This window comes from Saccopteryx bilineata, chromosome 2 (genome assembly GCF_036850765.1).
Source record: "Saccopteryx bilineata isolate mSacBil1 chromosome 2, mSacBil1_pri_phased_curated, whole genome shotgun sequence".
NCBI lineage: Eukaryota > Metazoa > Chordata > Mammalia > Chiroptera > Emballonuridae > Saccopteryx > Saccopteryx bilineata.
In genome coordinates, this window is record NC_089491.1 from 99109446 (window position 1) to 99128068 (window position 18623).

Sequence of the window (18623 nt, forward strand, 5' to 3'; positions counted from 1 at the left end):
GTCATTTCTGCAGAGTCCTACTGGCTACATCACAGGGTCAGCCTTATTCAAGATGAACATGGCTACAAAAGTTCAGCATCACTAGAAAGTCACCATCTCTGAGCCATCTTGGGAGTGATTTCCATAAGCGTGTTTCTTCTTGGAGAGTATCAGCTCCCTGGCGGAGACATCCCTCTCAGAGGAGGACTCTTGACCCCAATTCTGCCTTCCTGCCATACCCCTCACCAGAGACAAATTCAAGTCAGCTGAAGCCCCAGGTGCAGAAGGAAATATTGGGCCCTTTGTCATTAGAAAAAAGTGTAAGGTTGCAGGGCCCTTCAGAAGTCAGGTCCCAGGGTACACGCCTCTGCCCTCACCCTACTCCACCTTTTGTTAGTTCCTGCCAATATCCCTCACCTTTTGGGTTGTCACACCTGGCCTGCTGCCTTGTTGCCAGCATTCACCCCTGCCTTCTGAGGCCATTTCTGATTAGTGGGTCCCCAGGCTCTGGTAGGGGGGTCCTGCTGCCAGTCTCCTGGCTTAGGATGTCAGTGGGGGAAGGGCTGTGCTGGGGGATGGCGGCAGGTGCTGTTCTTTGCCATCTGAGCTGGGAGTATCTGGATGTCCACCTGCCACAGGCTGAGCCATCATTCTTCATGAGCTCCAACCTTGCATCCTATAGCCTTTCCACTTTATGGAGTGTGAACTGGGGCTTCAAGAGGCTCAGTGATGTGCCAGGTTGAAAGCTCACAAGCCAGGTAATAATGCAGGTGCCTCTAAGACCCTGGCCACCCGTCCTCTGTCGCCTGCTGGGTGGGATGGTTCTGAGGCCGCAGCGATGGGTGGCAGCCAGCAGGGACCAGACAGAATTGTCCTCAGTTCATTCTGCGATTGCTGGAGGTAGTTGCACTTGTGAGGAGCTGGGCTAGGGTTGGGGCTGTGGGACCCACGGGGATAGCACACGATGGCTCTCACTGATTTGTTGTGGCGGTAACCCTGTGCTCATCAGCACTTTGTAGAATCCTTCAAAACATAGGTGGACAGGAAGTATATGTGGAGGTGAAAGTGGGTAGCATAGCTCCACCTACTGCCCCCGTCAAACATGAGATAAATATTTGGAGGAAATGAGGGAGGGAGGAAGGGAGGGAGTCCCCTCTCCAGCAGCTGTGAGTCTTCCTCAGGAACCTGTGGAGAAACAGGGCCACGCACTCAGGGTCCTCGCCGGGGGAGGTCAGTGCAGGCTGAAGAACTCTGCCGTGGCCCCTTTGTGGATTTTATTTGTCACACTTACAGGTTTCCTGTGTGTAAGGTGCTGTTCCCAAGGGGTCTCTGCAGTGACCTCATGTGACAATGAGGAAGCCAACGCCCAGAAAAAATGGCTTTGTTTTTTTTTTTAAGTCTTTGAGTTGGATGAAGAAACCATAATTAAAATTTGGTCAGAATTTGTGATCTAAGCCTTATAGGACCCCTGTGTCTTTAAGTATTTAATTACTTTCTCCCTAAAATAATGTAGTCCTCTCTTGGGTGCTAGAAGTGTGGGCCTGGCTGCAGCAGCCCTCCCGGGGCTGGTCTTCCCAGAGAGGAGGGCAGGAGGGCTGGCTTCACCCCTAGGAACACCTTGAAATAACCCATTTTTAAGGGGGGCAGCTCTCAATTTTCCAGCCACCTGTAACCATTCTCAGTGTTCCTGCCCAAGAAGACCATTTATCTCAGCCTGGGGGCTGCTACCTGTGTGACCCGGGGACTGGAGGCACCACTCACCTCCACTAGATGACCTCTCTTTGAGGGTCCTGTCTGCTAAGAAAAGCCCACCGAGGCGGTGGCTGTGGCCTCCAGCCCGAAGCACTCAGGGGCGCTGGAGCAGCCCATTAAAGTTTAAGCCGCCACAGGCCGCCGTGGGCTGAGGCAGCCTGGGCCTCAGACAGCCTTCCGGCCAGTCCCGGCTATGCTTTTGCAAGTGAAACAGCTGGAGCACCAGCAAGCTGGGGCGTGAATGCGGAAATGCACATGCATGTCACTTGGTGACCTGTGTTACGAAAACTAGCAAAAGGAAGTGTGTTCTCCTGCTGCCTGGAGTCAGTCCCAGAGAGGAGGTCGAGCGCGCTCAGCGGCAGGTGAGTGGTGCTGGCTCCCAGGTCTTTGTGGCCCTGCGAGCCTGGGCTGGTCCTGGAAAGGGCACTTTGGGGTTGGGGCACAATCAGAGCTGGAGCTATTGGGAACGTGTCTTACATGCAGGAAGCTGTCATGGTGGCACTGTATGTTGTCTTGTTTTTGTCCCTTTCTCTTCCTGTGGTGCTGCTGAGGTTGCTTGTCAAAAGTCAGGTTATTGTGGAACAGCAAGCGTGCAAACCTTTATGCATGCCAAGTGCTGGGACAGGGCTGGTCATCATCTGGGGCATCTCAGTCTCCAGCAGAGAGGAGGGGCCGGCTTATCGATTGAGGGAGATCCCCAATTCAGCCTGGCTGGCACACTTGCCCACAGCGTAGTCCCACTCCGGTTGCCCAGGCCTAGGGCTATTTGGGTCTTCCTCGCCTGGGCCAAGGATGGGTAAGTGGTCCCAGACACAGTCCCCAGGGGTCTAGACCTTTCCACACAATGTGACTCAAGAAGGTTGCTTTGCCATCTTCAGTTTTGGTATGGATGATGAGGGCTTGTCTATGGTTATGCTACCAGGAAAGAGGGCTCAGCCCACCCAGGCCTCCACGGGACCCTGCGACACACCCAGACAATGCAAGACGGCAGCTGGGCACGCAGTCCCAACCCTATGACTGTGGGCAGCTGCTCCCACCGCCTCGTGTCCCTGTCTGTGAAGGGGAGCCTGAGTGTGCCAGCTCCCGCTGTGAGTACAGCGCAGCAAGGCCTATGTGCTTAGAGCACAGTCCCTAACAGCACCCAGGCTCCACTAGCTCAGCCGTTCTTGTTCTCACAGGACAGAAAGCCGACACACAGCACCCCCCTGGTTGCTCCAGACTGCCCAAACCCAACCCAAACCTCCGGAGCCTGACAGCCTGCGGGGACTGGGTGGGGCTGGGTGCAGAGGGAGGAAGTGGTTTGTCCCCAGTCGGGTAGTTGCAGGAGGCCCAAGTCCCCAGTTCCGCTTCTCAGAGGTGACATTAATCTCGGCACAAAGACCGGCACCTCCTTATGTGCAGTGGCTCCTGAAACAGGACAGGGCTGTGTGTCCTGCACATGCTGAAACCTGGACTGTTGCTGGCCTTCCCAGGTCAGAGCTGAGATGAAAGTGCTCAGTGAGGCCCCGAACGACGGGGGGCACTTTGCGGCCCTGAATCCCTTGTGAGCCCAGGTTATGGGTGTCCCTAGATTCAGAATAATGACCACAGCGGCCAGAGCGCCTGTCTTGCTGTGTCCTCTCCTGCTCCAGTTGGGCTCTGACAACCCCCCAACTGACAGTTGAAACAACTGAGGCTTCAACATAAAGAGGGTGAACTTGGGAGTGAGAATGCAGCACTGGGTCTGTGCTGACTATAGGACACATGTGAAACCCAGACGTGAATGGGATGTCACTCACTTTCATGCCCTGTCTGTCCACCCCAGTGAGATACATCCTGGCCCCACTGTCTAGGTTTCACCTCCTTCCCTCTGGGCTCACATATCTCACACACGACCAGCTCTTCTCATGGCCTGACTCAGGCTTATTTGCCTCTGTGGCTTTCCCTTTGCCAAGAACACCGTTCCCTCTATCGGGACGCTGCTTCCTCTGTCGGGACACTTGTTCCCTCTGTCTGGGATGCTGTTCCCTGTCAGGACACTGTTCCTCTGACTGCATCCTCATGTGTGTGGTGGTGATGACTGGTTACCCAGGTCTCCAGTGAGGTGGATGGTGACCAGTGACTAAGGGCCCATGTGGAGTGCATTGTTGCCCAGACATGGAGCTCTTGCTGATGCCAGAGTGTGGCCCTGAGAGGACAAGCCACCAGGTGGCCACTCTGTCCTATGATAACCTGACGGGATGACGGTGCAGCCCAGGGAGGCATCCTGGGGAGCCAAGCCCAGGGACGGAGCGTCACAAGGAGGTTTCACCTTCCATGACCTCAAGCTGGAATTTTTATTTTCAAAATTTGGGTTCAGCCAGAGCCCATTTTTGTATGTTTATGTCAAAGTATGCATTAGAAGGGAAATAAAGGCTATATGAGGTGCTGATACAGTTCCTTCATTCATTCACTCACCAACATGCTACTGGGTCCTGTCTGCCAGGCGGGGACCATGTGAAGAAAGTGGTGTTTCCACCTGTTTCCTCCTGTGGCCACGCCCTGGTGGGAGTGGAGTGGGACAATGTGGACACTCTGGGAGCAGGAAGTGTCAGGCACTTGGCCGCTGTGCCCTGCGATGCTCCTCAGAGGCCTGAGCTGGGAGGGTGGGGGCTGAGAATGCAGAGCTACATCTGTGTGAAGAATTTCAGTGTTGATTGAAGCCATTGGAAGGTTTTTGCTTCTTTTGTTTCATTACTTTTTTAAAATAAAAAAACTTACTACATAATCAACAGTAGAGAGAATTATGTCATGAGCTCGGGGTGGCCAACAGGGCGGGTCAGCCTGAACTTGTGGAAAGAATGGAGTGAGGTACCCCGCCCCCTCACTGCCTCAAGGGTGGATCTGGTGGTATGGGTTGTTGCAGGGGTCAACTGTTTTCCCCCAAAGCTTTATTATAAAAAATTTCAAGTGTACAGCAAAACTCCAGGAATTTTGCAGTGCCCATGCCTGAGTTTTGACTTGCTTTGTCACACACCTAGCTACCTGGACAGAGAAGGATTTGTTTTTTATTTTAAAGGTTGTGACTTTTTTTTGAGAGAGTTATCAAAAGAGAGAGAAAGGGAGAAGCATCAACTTGTAGTTGTGTCACTTTAGTTGTTCATTGATTGCTTCTCATACATGCCTTGACTGGGTGCTCTAGCCCAGCCAGTGACCCCTTGCTCAAGCCAGCGATCTTGGCCTCAAGTCAGCGACATTGGGATCACTTCTCTGAGTCTGATCTAAGCCAGAGACCTCAGGGTTTTGAATCTGGGACTTCAGGTCCCAGGTCAACTCTCTATCTATTGTACCACCACCGGTCCGGCTAAAGGTTGTGATTTATAGTAGCCTTTATGTGTATGACAACAGTGACTATACTGTTTATATACATATATATTTTAATCTTTTTTCACTGATTTGAGAGAGAAAAAGAGGAAGGGATAGAGAGAGATAGAAGAAGGGAGAGAGAAGCATCAACTCGTTTCACTTAGTTGTTACATTTAGCAGTATGCTCTTTGGTTGCTTCTCGTATGTGCTCTGACTGGGGGTCAAACCCATGACCTATGGTACACTGGGTCGACGCCTTATCCACTGAGCCACCCGGCCAGACCCTGTAGTGCAGAGGCGGATTTAACAACAGGTGCACTGGGTGCGCGCCCTGGGCCCCAACTTCTGAAGAGCCCCACAAACCCCCAACTTTACACTTTTTTCTAATGACACCAAGTTTGGTTTCATATGTAGAATTTTAACATTAATAGCACATAATATTTTTTATTAATTTAAAAAATACGGTTAACATGTATTTTTATTTTTCCTGTCTCTCTCTCTCTCTCTTTTTTTTAAGGGGCCTAATATTTTCTTCTATGCCTGGGTCCTCAACTGACCTTAATCTGCCTCTGCTGTAGTGTTAATATTTATACTCCTTCTAACAGAAGTAAAGTAAAAATAAAAATAAATTGAAAATAAAAATAGTATAGAAAATTTTACTAGAAATTAAAGGTAGGAAGAAAAATATCAAGCAAATAAATACACAAGTAAAAAGAAGCAAGTAGAAAGCGTGCAGTGCTTTCTTTCCAAGCACGCCCCGTGCCGGACCTCCGTCACAGTGCCTTGCGCTGCACCAGAGGGTCCCCGGCTTTGCTTTTCATGAGCTGCTGTCGGTGGGTCCAGCCTTAGTCCTGCTGGAGCTGAGAGGGCCCTGTGATGGCAACCTGGGAACTCCAAGCAACACAATGGCTGTGCTCGTTTGCTCGTACCATGCGGCCCCGGGGGTGGGTGGAGTGCAGGGTGCCTTCTTGGGCTCTAAGGACCTTCGCGGTACTGTTGTGTTCGTTTTACAGACAAGAAAACTGAGGTTTGGCTGAGCTTGTTTGGCTACCCAGCCAGTCAGTGGTAGAAACTGGTCAGACTGGATGCCTAACCTCAGACCCCTACACTGCTGCCTCCCTAGACCCACAAAGGAGGGCCTGTGATGTGTTTTGCACTGTGCAATCCATGTGTCTGTCATGTCCCTAAGTCAGGGGACAGAGCAGGGAGTTGGGGTAGGACTTCTACCTTGCTGGAGTTGGTTCACCCACTGGTGTGTGAAGGGTCTCCATGTCTCCCCTCTTCTTCCTAAAGTGCTATCTGATGCTATCCGACAAGACATCCACCGTCTCAGGGATGAAATCAACCAAGACATCATCCTGTATTTTCCCCACAATCACTTACTGAGCCCCTAATAATGATACCTAGGCTCTGTGCTGACCCTTGAGCTGTCCCTGAGGCTAACCTGCCAGGTGGGGACTCTGAGGCCAGAGCCACGTGGTACATGGGCCACTGTTGCCCCCCCCCCCGCCCCGGTCTGTGCTCAGCCCCACTCAAGCCTGTTTCCCAAAAAGCGAGGCAGCAGTGCACGCAGTGAGCATCAGTAGTGGGTGAGGGGTTTGCAGGCGGTTCTGGATCTGAGCCAGGGCCATGGGGCTTCCAGGTGGAGAAAAGCCAGGGGTCGAGGCCCAGGGTGCCAGGGATGCAGGTTGGGGAGTACATTTTACATGCTTTTGAGTGATTGCTGTCATAGTGTCAAATTACAGAACTTCTGATGAGGACCTTTTTGACATTTTTAAAAATGCTTTTAAAAATTATTGGCCTTGGCTGGTGGCTCAGTGGATAGAGCATCAGCCCAGTGTATGGACATCCCAGGTTTGATTTTGGTCAGGGCACACAGAAGAAGCAACTATCTGCTTCTACCCCTTTCCTATCCCCCTTCTCTTCCTTTTCCCTTTCCACAGCCAGTGGCTCAATTGGCTCAAGGTTGAAGTGCTGAGGATAGCTCTGTTGGAGTGCATCAGCCTCAGGTGTTAAAAATAGCTTTAGTACTCGAGTATTGGCCCCAGATGGCATTGCCGGGTGGATCTCAGTCGGGATGCATGTGGGAGTCTGTCTCTCTATCTCCCCTCCTCTGCCCTAAAAAAAAAAAACAAAAAACAAAAAACAAAAAAACTGTAGTAAAATATACATGACATAACATAAGTTTACCATCTAAACCACTTTTAAGTGTCCAGTTTAGTGGCATTAAATTCATTCACATTATTGTGCAACCATCACTACCACTTACCTCCAGAACTCTTCATCGTGTAGAACTAAAACTCTGTTCCCATTAAATACTAACTCTCCTGGCTCCCGACACCCACCATCCTACTCTGTGTGAGCAGTTTGGGGAGTGACTGAGTGGGGAGTCTCAGCAAGCAGGGATGTGGCTGTGCTGACCCACCTCCTTCCCTCCGCACTCAGCTTGCCCTGAGGTCTGACCTCCACCACATCCCGGAGCACGTGGCACCTCATGGCATCTTCATCCCTGTCTGTGTTCTCAGCACGCAGGATGGACACCCCAGTCCGGGCCGGCTGCAGCCAGAGCACTTGCCAGGCTGAGACTCCAAGGCAAGTATTGTGCTTCCAGATCCGGATCCCAGAGGGAAGTCCCCCGTTCAGAATAGCAGGGTGGCTTTGCTGACTGGCAGGGCCAGTCCCACATCCCGAGTCCGCAGCCATGCGTCCCAGTCTGTGACCTGTATGTGGGTGTACTGCTCAGGGGTTCCTGGTGCTGCCCCTCTGCCTGGCACTTTCATTATTATTTAATTACCTCCTGCAGGTAACCAACCACCTGAACGTGGTGTTGTAAAGAGCAACCCCTCTGAGCATTGTCAGCTCACAGTTCTGGGGCTGGCAGGGCTCCCCTGGGGCTATTACCAAACAGGGCTGGGACAGTTCCAAAGGCTTCTCCCAGTTGTGGGCCATTAGCTGGGAGCAGGGGAGCTATATGCCAAGGCCACCAGGCCACATCAATGACCAGACAGGGGAGTTCCCTGCCTGCTCAGGGACTCTGGGGTGCCAGGTGACAGGCAACAAATGAGGGGGTGTAGTGGTGGTTTTAGCAGAGGTTCCTGTGCTGCTCCTCTGGAGATGTCTGGCAGCAGGCGTAGCTGGGCGGTGGGCAGTCTCACGGCCCATCTTTGGGACCATCCTGGACCAGTTCCAGCAGGCACCGAGCAGTGTGGGGGCTCCAGGGCAGAGGCCACAGCACCCATGTTACCCCCTCCACTGGCTGCTGTGTATGGAATCATGTAAATGGTCTGTGATGCCATGGAGAGTGGAGTGCCTTATTTTTCTCCACACTGCTGCAGTCCCCACACCTCTCACAGTCCCAGTGTTGTGGCCTCTGATGCTGAGTGAAGGCAGCCCTGGCTGAGTCCTACAGCACGCAACAGCTCACCTGGGGTTGGCTCACCTGGGTGTATCTCACCTGGGCTGCATTCACCTGGGCTGCACTCACCTGGGCAGTTGCCAGACTCGCTCAGCTCAGGCAGCTCCAGGCTTCTAAAGGGAGAACTGAGTAGTCAGTTAGAATAACATCTATTTGACATGTACATCCCTTATGCTGCAGTGTCAGAATGAGCCTGGAGCCCCATCTAGGGGTTCAGCGACACATAGCTGTTGGGCCCAGGTCCTGGGGGCTGTTTCCGTCCAGGCCAGTGTGGCCAGGATTATCCTCGGCATCACCCACTTCATTGACTGACTGACTGACTGGGATTCAGAAGCGCTTAGCATGGTTCCTGGCACATCATGTGTGTGCATAACTATGTGTTTATATCTATGTGTGCATACATGTGTATGTGTGTGTACCTGTCTATATGTGTAAGCATATGTGCACACATGTGTTCCCTCCCCAAAGCCCCCCTGCTCCCCTGAGCAGTGTGGAGGGGAGGCTGGAACCTGCTCTGGTGCTTACTTTGGCCTGGGAAGAGCAGTTGGGGGACCAGTCTCTACTTCAGTGAGGCCACAGGCTGCATCCTTCATCTTTCTGAATCAGTTCGGGGACGGTCTCAGTTGTTCCCCAGCCAGGCCCTCTCCCTGCCCCATTCTCTGCCCCCGGAGCCCTAGGCTCTCCTGTCTGGCCATGCATTGTTTGGCTTCCCTTGCACAATAGTCCTTGGAAGAGGAGTTGATCATGGCTCAAGGATCTCCACTGGAAGGGCGCAAACCTCTCCTACTGACGGGACCGTCCACGTGCCTTACCACTGCCCTCTGCATGAGTCATCACCCCTTCCATAATAAGAAAAATCATACTAGGGAATGTCAGCAACTCTCCAAGTTTGCAAACTCAGAGGTATCACCTTCTATGGGGTATAATTGACACATAATTAGTGTATGATGCAATGTTTTGACATACGTCCAAACCCATGAAACCATCACCACAGTCCGTCACCCCTTGAAAGCTCCACTGTAACCCCCACACCTCACTACACTCACCCCTGTTCCCAGGCAGCCCCCAGTCTGCTGCCTGACAGCACAGATGAGTGTGCACTTTCTAAAGTTCTACGTAAATGCAAAGCACGCGGGTGCCTTCCTTTCGCCCATCTCTTTTCACCTAGCATCATTATTTCTAGATTGATCTATGTGGTAGGGAAGTAGACTTTTTACTCCTGGCTGTTCTGAAGAAGGTTTGTGTAGAATTGACATCATTTCTCCCTTAAATGTTTGGTAAAAATTCACCAGTAAAACCATCTAATCCTGGAGTTTTCTCTGTGGAAAAACGCTTAAAAATAAATACTGCTTGTGTTTCTTAGATCTGTGGATTGATGGTTTCTATCAAATATGGAAATACTTTGGTTACTATTTCCTCAAATATTTTTCCTGCCCATTCTTTTTTGGGATTTCAATTATATATGGAGACTCTGATCACATATATGTTAACTGAGCTGCTTGAAATTTCCCCACCTCCCACTATTCTCTCTCTCCCTCTCCTTCTATTTTGGATAGCTCCTGTTGTCTCTCCAAATTCACTATTTTTTCTTCTACAATGTTTAACCTGCCATTGAGAACGCTTCCAATGGGCCTTGATCTCACACTCTGTGGGTTTCACCTCCAGAAGTTTGATGTGCATGTTTTCTACCCTCCATATCCCTGCTGACCTTTTGAACATGATGGAATGCAGGCCCCTCAGCTGCCTTGATGAACTTGTCTGCTAATTCCAACCTCAGGGTCGGCTCTGGGTCTGTTTTACCTCATTGACTTTTCTTCTTCGCTTGTGGGCAGTGTACTCCTGCCTTCTGTGTGCCTGGTGATGTATGGTTGGGGACCAGACATGTAAGTCTCATCTTGCCGGGTGCCAGCTTTGTTTGTGTTCCTATAATTATTCCTGAGTGTGGTTTAGGGCTGCAGTTAAGCTGCTGTTAGAGACTGGCTTCCTGTTAAGATTTATCAATATTTGTTGGGTCGACCCAAGCAGATCTCACTGTGGGACTGATTGTCCCCTACACAGAGGCAAGACCCTTCCAAGTTCTCTAACTCCCTCCAGAGCATGGGGTTTTCAGCTGGGCAGGTGGGGACGAACGTATGCCCTACCCTGTGTGAACGCCAGGTGATGGTCCCACCACCTTCCCTGCCCCCACCTGGTCCAGCCTCGTGGTTTCTGCACACGTACCTGAGTCTTCTTTGAGGGGCTTTCTTCAACTCGCCTCTCTCTGTGCCGCCTCCCCTCTCCAGTGCTCTGCCCTGTGATCTCAAGCCGCCTCGGTCTTCTTGAACATTCAGCTGAGTCTGTGCACAGAGGGGGTCTACCAGGGTCCCCTTCTCCAGGCAGGAAATTGAGGTGACAGAGGGTACACTGCACCAGTTACCACCTCTCAGGAGCACAGTGCTTCGCTGTTGGATACAGGGTATCTGTCAAACTGCCGTTGCATGTTTCATGCAGGTTTTGCTTATTTCAGACAAGAGGCTCAGTCCTGTTTCTGTCACTGTACCTTGATGGGAAGCAGGAGACCCTGAGGTGGGGCTGGGGCCAGCGCCATCCGGTGCCAGCCGGCTGCAGGTGCACACGAGGAGGCTGAGTGCGAGGCCCCATTCCCTCTGGCACATTTTTACTGCTGGGTCATGTCTGATATCTGTGAACCTGAGTTTATCCGCTGTGCTATGAGAAGAATGCAGCAAAGCATGTATTTTCTGTTTAGAAATCTTAATATTTCTCCCGAATAAGCACGTTAAGAATGTGGTAGCAGCCAACAATGGATGCGCGCCCTGTGTGGGGTTTGGTGTCGCTTAAAGGTGCATCTGCTCAAAAGTAGTTTGACCACAGGAGAAGGTGAGGAGGCTGCTGCAGGGGCGGGAGCTGGTGCACTGGGGCTCACTTTACTCCCCACTGGGCTCTGCGCAGAGCAGTTGTGCCATGCAAGCTGCCAAAAAGCAGGCTCTGGGACACCTCCTTGGTCTTGAGTGTGAGACCTCCATCTGCATGGATGGCTCTTCACAATTCAGCGAGTGAGGAGCAAGTGTGTGAAGTGTCCCTTGGCCACACAGCTTAGGGTGTGGGCAGTGTGTCTGAGGTGGTGTCAGTGAGATGCCCAGGACATGGGCTGGAAGGTGGGCGGTGAGCCCGCCAGCCCTCTTTACACCGGGTGGGCTCTGCACATGTAGGGGGTCCCTGCTTCCCTGGTATGTGGGACTCATGTGGCCAGGGACTAGCTCAGCTCTGGCCCCAGGGCATCAAGCTGGGCCCTCGGAGCTGCCCCATACCACAGGGCATTGCCTCAGGCGCTCAGTGCCTGGGAATCAGTGTGCTCTGTGTGCTGCCCTCTGTGACCTGCCCTGGGTCCACTGTATTGGACAATGGCATGGAGCAGCTCTTACACACTGTCCATTCAAAACCAGGCCTGTCACCTTGGCCACTCCAAGCACCAGTGGAGGTGGTTTTCATTCTCCTTTCATGTTGTTTTAGAACTGCCTGAGCTGCTCTGCTTCAAACCTGCTGGGCAAGAAAAAGTCTCAGCAAATCCTCCCAGCCCTGCATGTGGTCTTGGATGGCCAATCTAGACCCCCAGGACGTGGCCAGCAGAGAGCCAGGCACCAACTCATCCTCCTCAGCATCTTCACCAGGAGTCTGTGGGCATCAGGTAAACGGCCTGTCCCTCAGGAATAAGGGACTGTTGCTCCTGGTCCCTGTCTTCCTCTGCAGCCCCAGTGCAGGTTTAAGAGGAAGGTTTCAGGGATGTCCGTCTTGCTCTTGTTCAATCCCACCCTTCACCCTCCTTGGCTGAACTCTCGTGCGTTCTCTGTGCACCTAGAGTGATGCTTGATCCTGCTCTCCCCAGAGGGGGCTTCCAGGAGAGGAGTACCATTGGGGGTGGAGGGAACCAGGTTGTCTAGGAGGTGCCTTGTCACCTGTCTGATGGGATAATGGTAGTGATGGTGAGGAGGGGTCTTGACAGGGAAGCTGCCTCACCTCAGAGCTGCGTCATAGCATAAAAAGCACTGTGGCAAAGCACAGTGTGGACCCAGTCCACTGTGCTCAAGCTGATTATTGCTATTATTTTGTACATGATTCCTTCCTTCTTCACTCTCTCCCTTTTCCCTCCCCTCTCTCTTCTTTTCTTCTTCCTTTATCTTTTCTTTTTTCCAAGTGAGAGGAGGGGAGATAGAGGGACAGACTCCCATATGCGCCCCGACCAGGATCCACCCTGCAACCCTCATTGGGGCTGATGCTCTGTCCATCTGGGGCCATGCTCTCAGTCAAGCTATTTTTAGCACCTGAGGCGGAGGCTCCACAGAGCCATCCTCAGTGCCTGGGGTGTATGTGCTGGAACCAATCAACGCATGGCTGTAAGACAAGAGAGGGAGAGAGAGAGAGAGGAGGGGGAGAGGGAGGGGTAGAGAAGCAGATGGTCGCTTCTCCTGTGTGCCCTGACCAGGAATCAAACCTGGGACATCCACATGCCAGGCCAACACTCTACCACTGAGCCAACCAGCCAGGACCCCTTCTTTTTGTGTGTGTGTGACAAAGAGAGAGATAGAGAGAGAGAGAGGGATAGACAGACAGGAAGGGAGAGAGATGGGAAGCATCAATTCTTCATTGTGGCTCCTTAGTTGTTCACTGATTGCTTTCTCATATGTGCCTTGACCAGGGGGCTACAGCAGAGTGAGTGACCCCGCTCAAGCCAGCAACATTGGGCTTAAACCAGCAACCTTGGGCTTCAAGCCAAAGACCTGGGTCTTCCTCATCCCAGGCCGACACTCTATCCACTGTGCCACCGCCTGGTCAGGCTCTTCTTTTATTTATTTATTTTTATTTTTTTATTTTTTTTGCATTTTCTTTTTGCATTTTTCTGAAGCTGGAAACAGGGAGAGACAGTCAGACAGACTCCCGCATGCGCCCGACCGGGATCCACCCAGCACGCCCACCATGGGGCGACGCTCTGCCCACCAGGGGGCGATGCTCTGCCCATCCTGGGCGTCGCCATGTTGCGACCAGAGCCACTCTAGCGCCTGGGGCAGAGGCCACAGAGCCATCCCCAGCGCCCGGGCCATCTTTGCTCCTATGGAGCCTTGGCTGCGGGAGGGGATGAGAGAAACAGAGAGGAAAGCGCGGCGGAGGGGTGGAGAAGCAAATGGGCGCTTCTCCTGTGTGCCCTGGCCGGGAATCGAACCCGGGTCCTCCGCACGCTAGGCCGACGCTCTACCGCTGAGCCAACCGGCCAGGGCTTCTTTTATTTTTTTATGTAGAAGAAATTTATTTTAAAAATATAATGCTTTCCATGTGCCATTTCCCAAAAGCTTGTCTAGATAGGACCAGCTAAATCTGGCCACCTGTTCAGCTCACATGAGACCCAGCTTACCCCTTTCGTGTTGAATTTTTCCAAAAAGCATACCTGGAAGCTGCATTTGGGGCTGTCCTGGGGATTGGTCCACGACCCAGCTGGCATTGACCATGCTCATTTCTCTCTGACAGGAATCCTTGCCCCACCCACCCAACCCTTCCATAGAGCTCAAAGAGCTCAATTTGAGGATGGAGTCAGGAGGAGAGGCCTCCACAGCCCCAGCCCTCATTGCCACCCTGAAAGGGCCAGATGCTGGGCCTGGCTGCTCCTCCACAGAGCTATCCAGCACAGACCCAAAGAAGCTCCAAATGCTGCCCCTTGGGCCTAGAGACCACCATGGGGAACCTGCCCCTAGGAACTCTAGTGGCCAGGCCACTGTGGGGGACAGTCCCCCAGACATGGACCCCACGGGGGAGCAGAGCTGTGACATTAAGATCCCTAACCGGGACAGTGGGATCGACAGCCCACCTTGCAGCATGGCTGACGAGTCCTTCCCTGGCGAGGAGAGCAGCGAGGCAGGCCTTGGCCCCACCATCCTGGGACTGCACTCAGAGAGGACCCCAGACAGCAAGACCTGTCTGAAAGAGGCTGACAGTGACGTGGGCAAGAGCAGCAGCGAAGAGCCTGAGCAAGAGAACAGCCCCCTGGGGGCCAGTGTGGACCCAGCCAAGGTAGGTTGTCCTCCTGCCCAGGGTGGCAGGGCTCCTCCAAAGAGGTTTGAGGTTTGCAGTGGCATCACCCATGTTTGGTGCCAATAGTTGAGTGCCTGCTCAGACACCATGTTCGGCCCCTTAGATAGGTCTGTGGGCAGGACTTGGGTAAGGACCACACAGGCCGGCACCCTTTATCATCTTGGATGACAACCTCACTCTTGAGCCTGGTTTCCATGGCAGCACAGTTGCAAGGAAACGTCCACACCAGGGAGACCTGACTCTCAGTCTCAGTGGGAAGGTGCCTGGGTCCGGCGGGGGCTGGGGCCCCGAGCTTAGGGTGTCACCAGCTAAGGGTTTGTCAATTCCATTGACCTTTTCAAAAAAACAACTCTTAGTTTTGCTGATTTTTTCCTTTGTTTTTCTAATCTCTGTCTCATTTCTCTCTGCTCTCATCTCTATTGTTTCCTTCCTTTTGGCTGCTTTTGGTTTAGTTCTTGCTTTTGCGGTTTCTTGAAGCACGTGTTAGGTTGTTGATTTGAGATCTTTCTTCCTTGTTCACAAACGCATTTATGACTATCAGCAGCCTTCTCAGCCCTGCTTTTACTGCATTCCATAAATTTGGTACATTGTGTTTTCACTTTCATTTTTCTCCAGGTATTTTCTAGTTTCCTTTATGACTTTTTGACTCTTTGTCTACTTTCCACACACCTATGGATTTTCCAGTTTCCCTTGTTCTATTGACTTCATTTTACTTCCATTGTGATTAGCTGAGATATTTTATATGATTTCAGCCTTCTTGAATGTATTAATATTTGTTTTGTGGCCTACCATGTGGTCTGTCTGTCCTGGAAAATATGTCACGTGCACTTGAGAAGAATGTGTATTCTGCTGTGTTTTGTATTTGTCCGTTAGGTCCCCTTGGTTTTGGTGTTGTTTAAGTCCTCTGTTTTCCTTACTGATATTCTGTATAGTCTACCCAGTGTTGAAAGTAGAGTACTGAAATATCCTACTAGTATTTTGTTACTGCCTGTTTCTCCTTCAATTCTGTCAAGTTTGTTTCTTATATTTAGGAGCTCTAAGGTTTGGTGGATAAATATTTATAACTGTTATATCTTCTCAGTAAATTGGTCATGTTATCATTATAGAATATTCTTCTTTGTCTTGTGTAACAGTTGTTTATTTAAAGCCTATTGTGTCTGACATAAATATGGGTACTCCTTTTGGTTACCATTTGCATAAAATATCTTTCTCCATTCTTTTACTTTTAGCCTATGTGTATCCTTAAAATCTAAAGTGAGGGTTTTTTTTTGTTTGTTTGTTTGTTTTGTTTTGTTTTTGTGGATAACATATAGTTGGAGGCGAATTTTTTCAATCCATTCAGGCAATTCATGTCTTTTGATTGGGGAGTTTAATGTATTTATAAGTAATTACTGATAGGAAAGGACTTATTATTGCTTTTTTTTGTCTCTTACTACTTTCTTTTTGTTTCACTACATTTTATACTGATATGCTTTTCTTTTGTTCTCATTTCTTTTTGTGTATATATTATAGTCATTTTCTTTGTGATTGTCATTTGAATTACATAAAATATATTAAAGTTATACATTTTATTTTGAACTGATCATTTTTTTGAACTGATCATTTCAATTGCATATAAAAACTCTATTCCTCTATAGTTCCCCCTCCTCCTCACTCAGTTATTGATGTCACCAATGACAGTCATACACTGTATATCCACTAACAATTATTAATTTACCTTTACTAAAGCTTTTTTGTACAGCTTATGAGTTGCTGTGTTCAAGTTCACAACTTGAAAGATTCCCTGAAACTTTTTTTTTTGGTGGAGAAGGTCTAATGGCAATGCACTCTTTATCTTTAGTTTATTTTAAGAAGAAATTTAGCTTTCCTGGATATAGTATTCTTGGTTGACAGTTTTTTTTCTTTTATCTCACTCCTTTTTTTTTTATTTTAATGGGTCTCTGTGTGGTTCTTTTTAGATTTACCTTAGTTGGAGTTTCCTGAGCTTCTCAATTTTTATTTATTTATTTTTTACAGAGACAGAGAGTCAGAGAGAGGGATAGATAGGGACAGACAGACAAGAATGGAGAGAGATGAGAAGCCTCAATCATCAGTTTTTCATTGCGACACCTTAGTTGTGCATTGATTGCTTTCTCATATGTGCCTTGACCTGGGCCTTCAGCAGACTGAGTAACCTCTCGCTCGAGCCAGCGTCCTTGGGTCCAAGCTGGTGAGCTTTGCTCAAACCAGATGAGCCCGTGCTCAAGCTGACAACCTCAGGGTCTCAAACCTGGGTCCTCCGCATCCCAGTCCAACACTCTATCCACTGCTCCACCGCCTGGTCAGGCAAGCTTCTCAAATTTTTATGTCCACTTCTTCTTTACTCAGATTTGGGACATTTTCAGCCATTATTACCTCAAATAAACTCTTTGCCCCTTTCACTCTCTTTTCCACGAGGACTCCCATAATGCATATATTGCCCTTCTTGTTAGTATCCCATAAGATCCTTAGGTTCTCTTTGTTTTTAATTCCTTCTTTTTCTTTTTGCTCCTCTGACTTGATGATTTCAAATGAAGCTTTAAGTTTGCTGACTCTTTCTTCTGCCTGATCAAATCTGATATTTAATTCCTCTCAGTTTTTTTAGTTTATTTATTGTATATTTAATCTCTATAACTTTCATTTGGGTCTTTTTTGTAGTTTCTAGCTCTGTTGATATTCTCATTTTGTTAATGCATCATTTTCATGATTTTGTTTAGTTGTCTATCTGTTTTCTTTTAGTTCATTGAGCATATTTTTTATAGTTTCTATTTCTTTGTTGATATTCTCATTTTTTTCATGCATAATTTTTGTGATTTTGTTTAGTTGTCTATCTGTGTTTTCTTTTAGCTCACTGAGCATCTATATGATTATTTTCTTTTTTGTCAGGCAACTCATAGATTTGTGTTTTTTTTAAGGGTGGTTTCTGGAGTTTTATTTGTTCCTTTGATTGAACCACATTTCCCTGTTTCTTTGTTATTTTTGGCTGGAATTTGGACATTTGGAAAACAATCACCTTTTTAGTTTTTGCTTGCTTGTTTTGTATAGCCAAAGACCACCAATCAGTCTGACTGGAGATCCTAAGGCCTCTTAAACCTTTTCTAATTTCTTGCTCCCCTGTAACCTACCTGCAGAATATAAGCTTTGATGTGCTGCTTGCCTCTGTTTTCAGTGGTTTCCAAACTCTGGCTCTAGTCTTGCCATCATTCCAAGTCAAATAAGACAGGAATCAGTCTCTCAAGCACCCCCCAAACAAGTCAAAACATTGATGTGTAGTTCACTCTTTTGTTTTCATCCTGAATGATTAGCCCCTATAAAGGGGTTTTCCTTCTACCTTTGTCACACTCTACTGCATGAGGAGGAACATGCAAGGGCATACAAAATACTGATGGTTTCCTATTGTGTTTGTGAGGATCTGTTCTTGGTTTTACAATGGCTTGGGAGCTGTAGCTTCTCAGGTAGTCCCTAGAGTTCTCACAGAGGTAGTCTAGTCCATATATTGTTATTAACTGCATGTCTCTGTGGGGAGAAGAGGGTCTGTTGCTTTCTGGTCTGCAATCCTGTTGGCATCATTCCACAATACAGCTGATGTGGCTGCTGCAGCTGCTCTGTTTTCAAAGCTCTAGGAAGGTAGAGTTTTCTCTGGACTGCAGAAGTTTTGGGAGACTGGTAGGAACTATTGTGCCTTCCACAAAAACCTCCCTGCAGACTCCATCTGAGAGAACTGAACCCTACATTCCAATCCCAGCAGCCTCCTCTGGCCCCATGGCACCTTTCGTTGTCCCTGGTGCACAGCAGGTAGCCCTTCTCAGATCTGCCTCTCTAAGGCTCATCTTCTCCATGTGAGCTGTGGCTTTTCTCTCACCAGTGCTCTAAGCCCCGGGAGCTGCTCCACATCGCCCAAGAGCTCCTGCACACCGAGAAGACCTATGTGAGCCGGCTGCACCTGTTAGACCAGGTAGCTTTTCTGGCTGAGGCATGCCTTTCTCTACTTCTAGAGTTACAGTGGGCTGTTTAACAGGAAAATTCCCCATCTTAGCATTGGCTAGACCTTACATTT

The 18623-nt window shown here is 49.6% G+C and overlaps 1 protein-coding gene across 2 annotated transcripts in view; it reads left to right on the forward strand.

Moving 5' to 3' along the window:
* Positions 1-1999: 1999 nt before the first annotated feature.
* Positions 2000-18623, forward strand: part of FGD3 (FYVE, RhoGEF and PH domain containing 3) — a 39826-nt gene continuing 23202 nt past the window's right edge. For both annotated transcript variants that reach the window (XM_066257471.1, XM_066257472.1), the window contains exons 1-4: positions 2000-2093; positions 11981-12155; positions 13988-14527; positions 18432-18521. In XM_066257471.1, the coding sequence (XP_066113568.1) occupies positions 12051-12155; positions 13988-14527; positions 18432-18521 (735 nt within the window). In that variant the 5' untranslated portion in view covers positions 2000-2093; positions 11981-12050. The remainder of the gene's footprint in view (positions 2094-11980; positions 12156-13987; positions 14528-18431; positions 18522-18623) is intronic.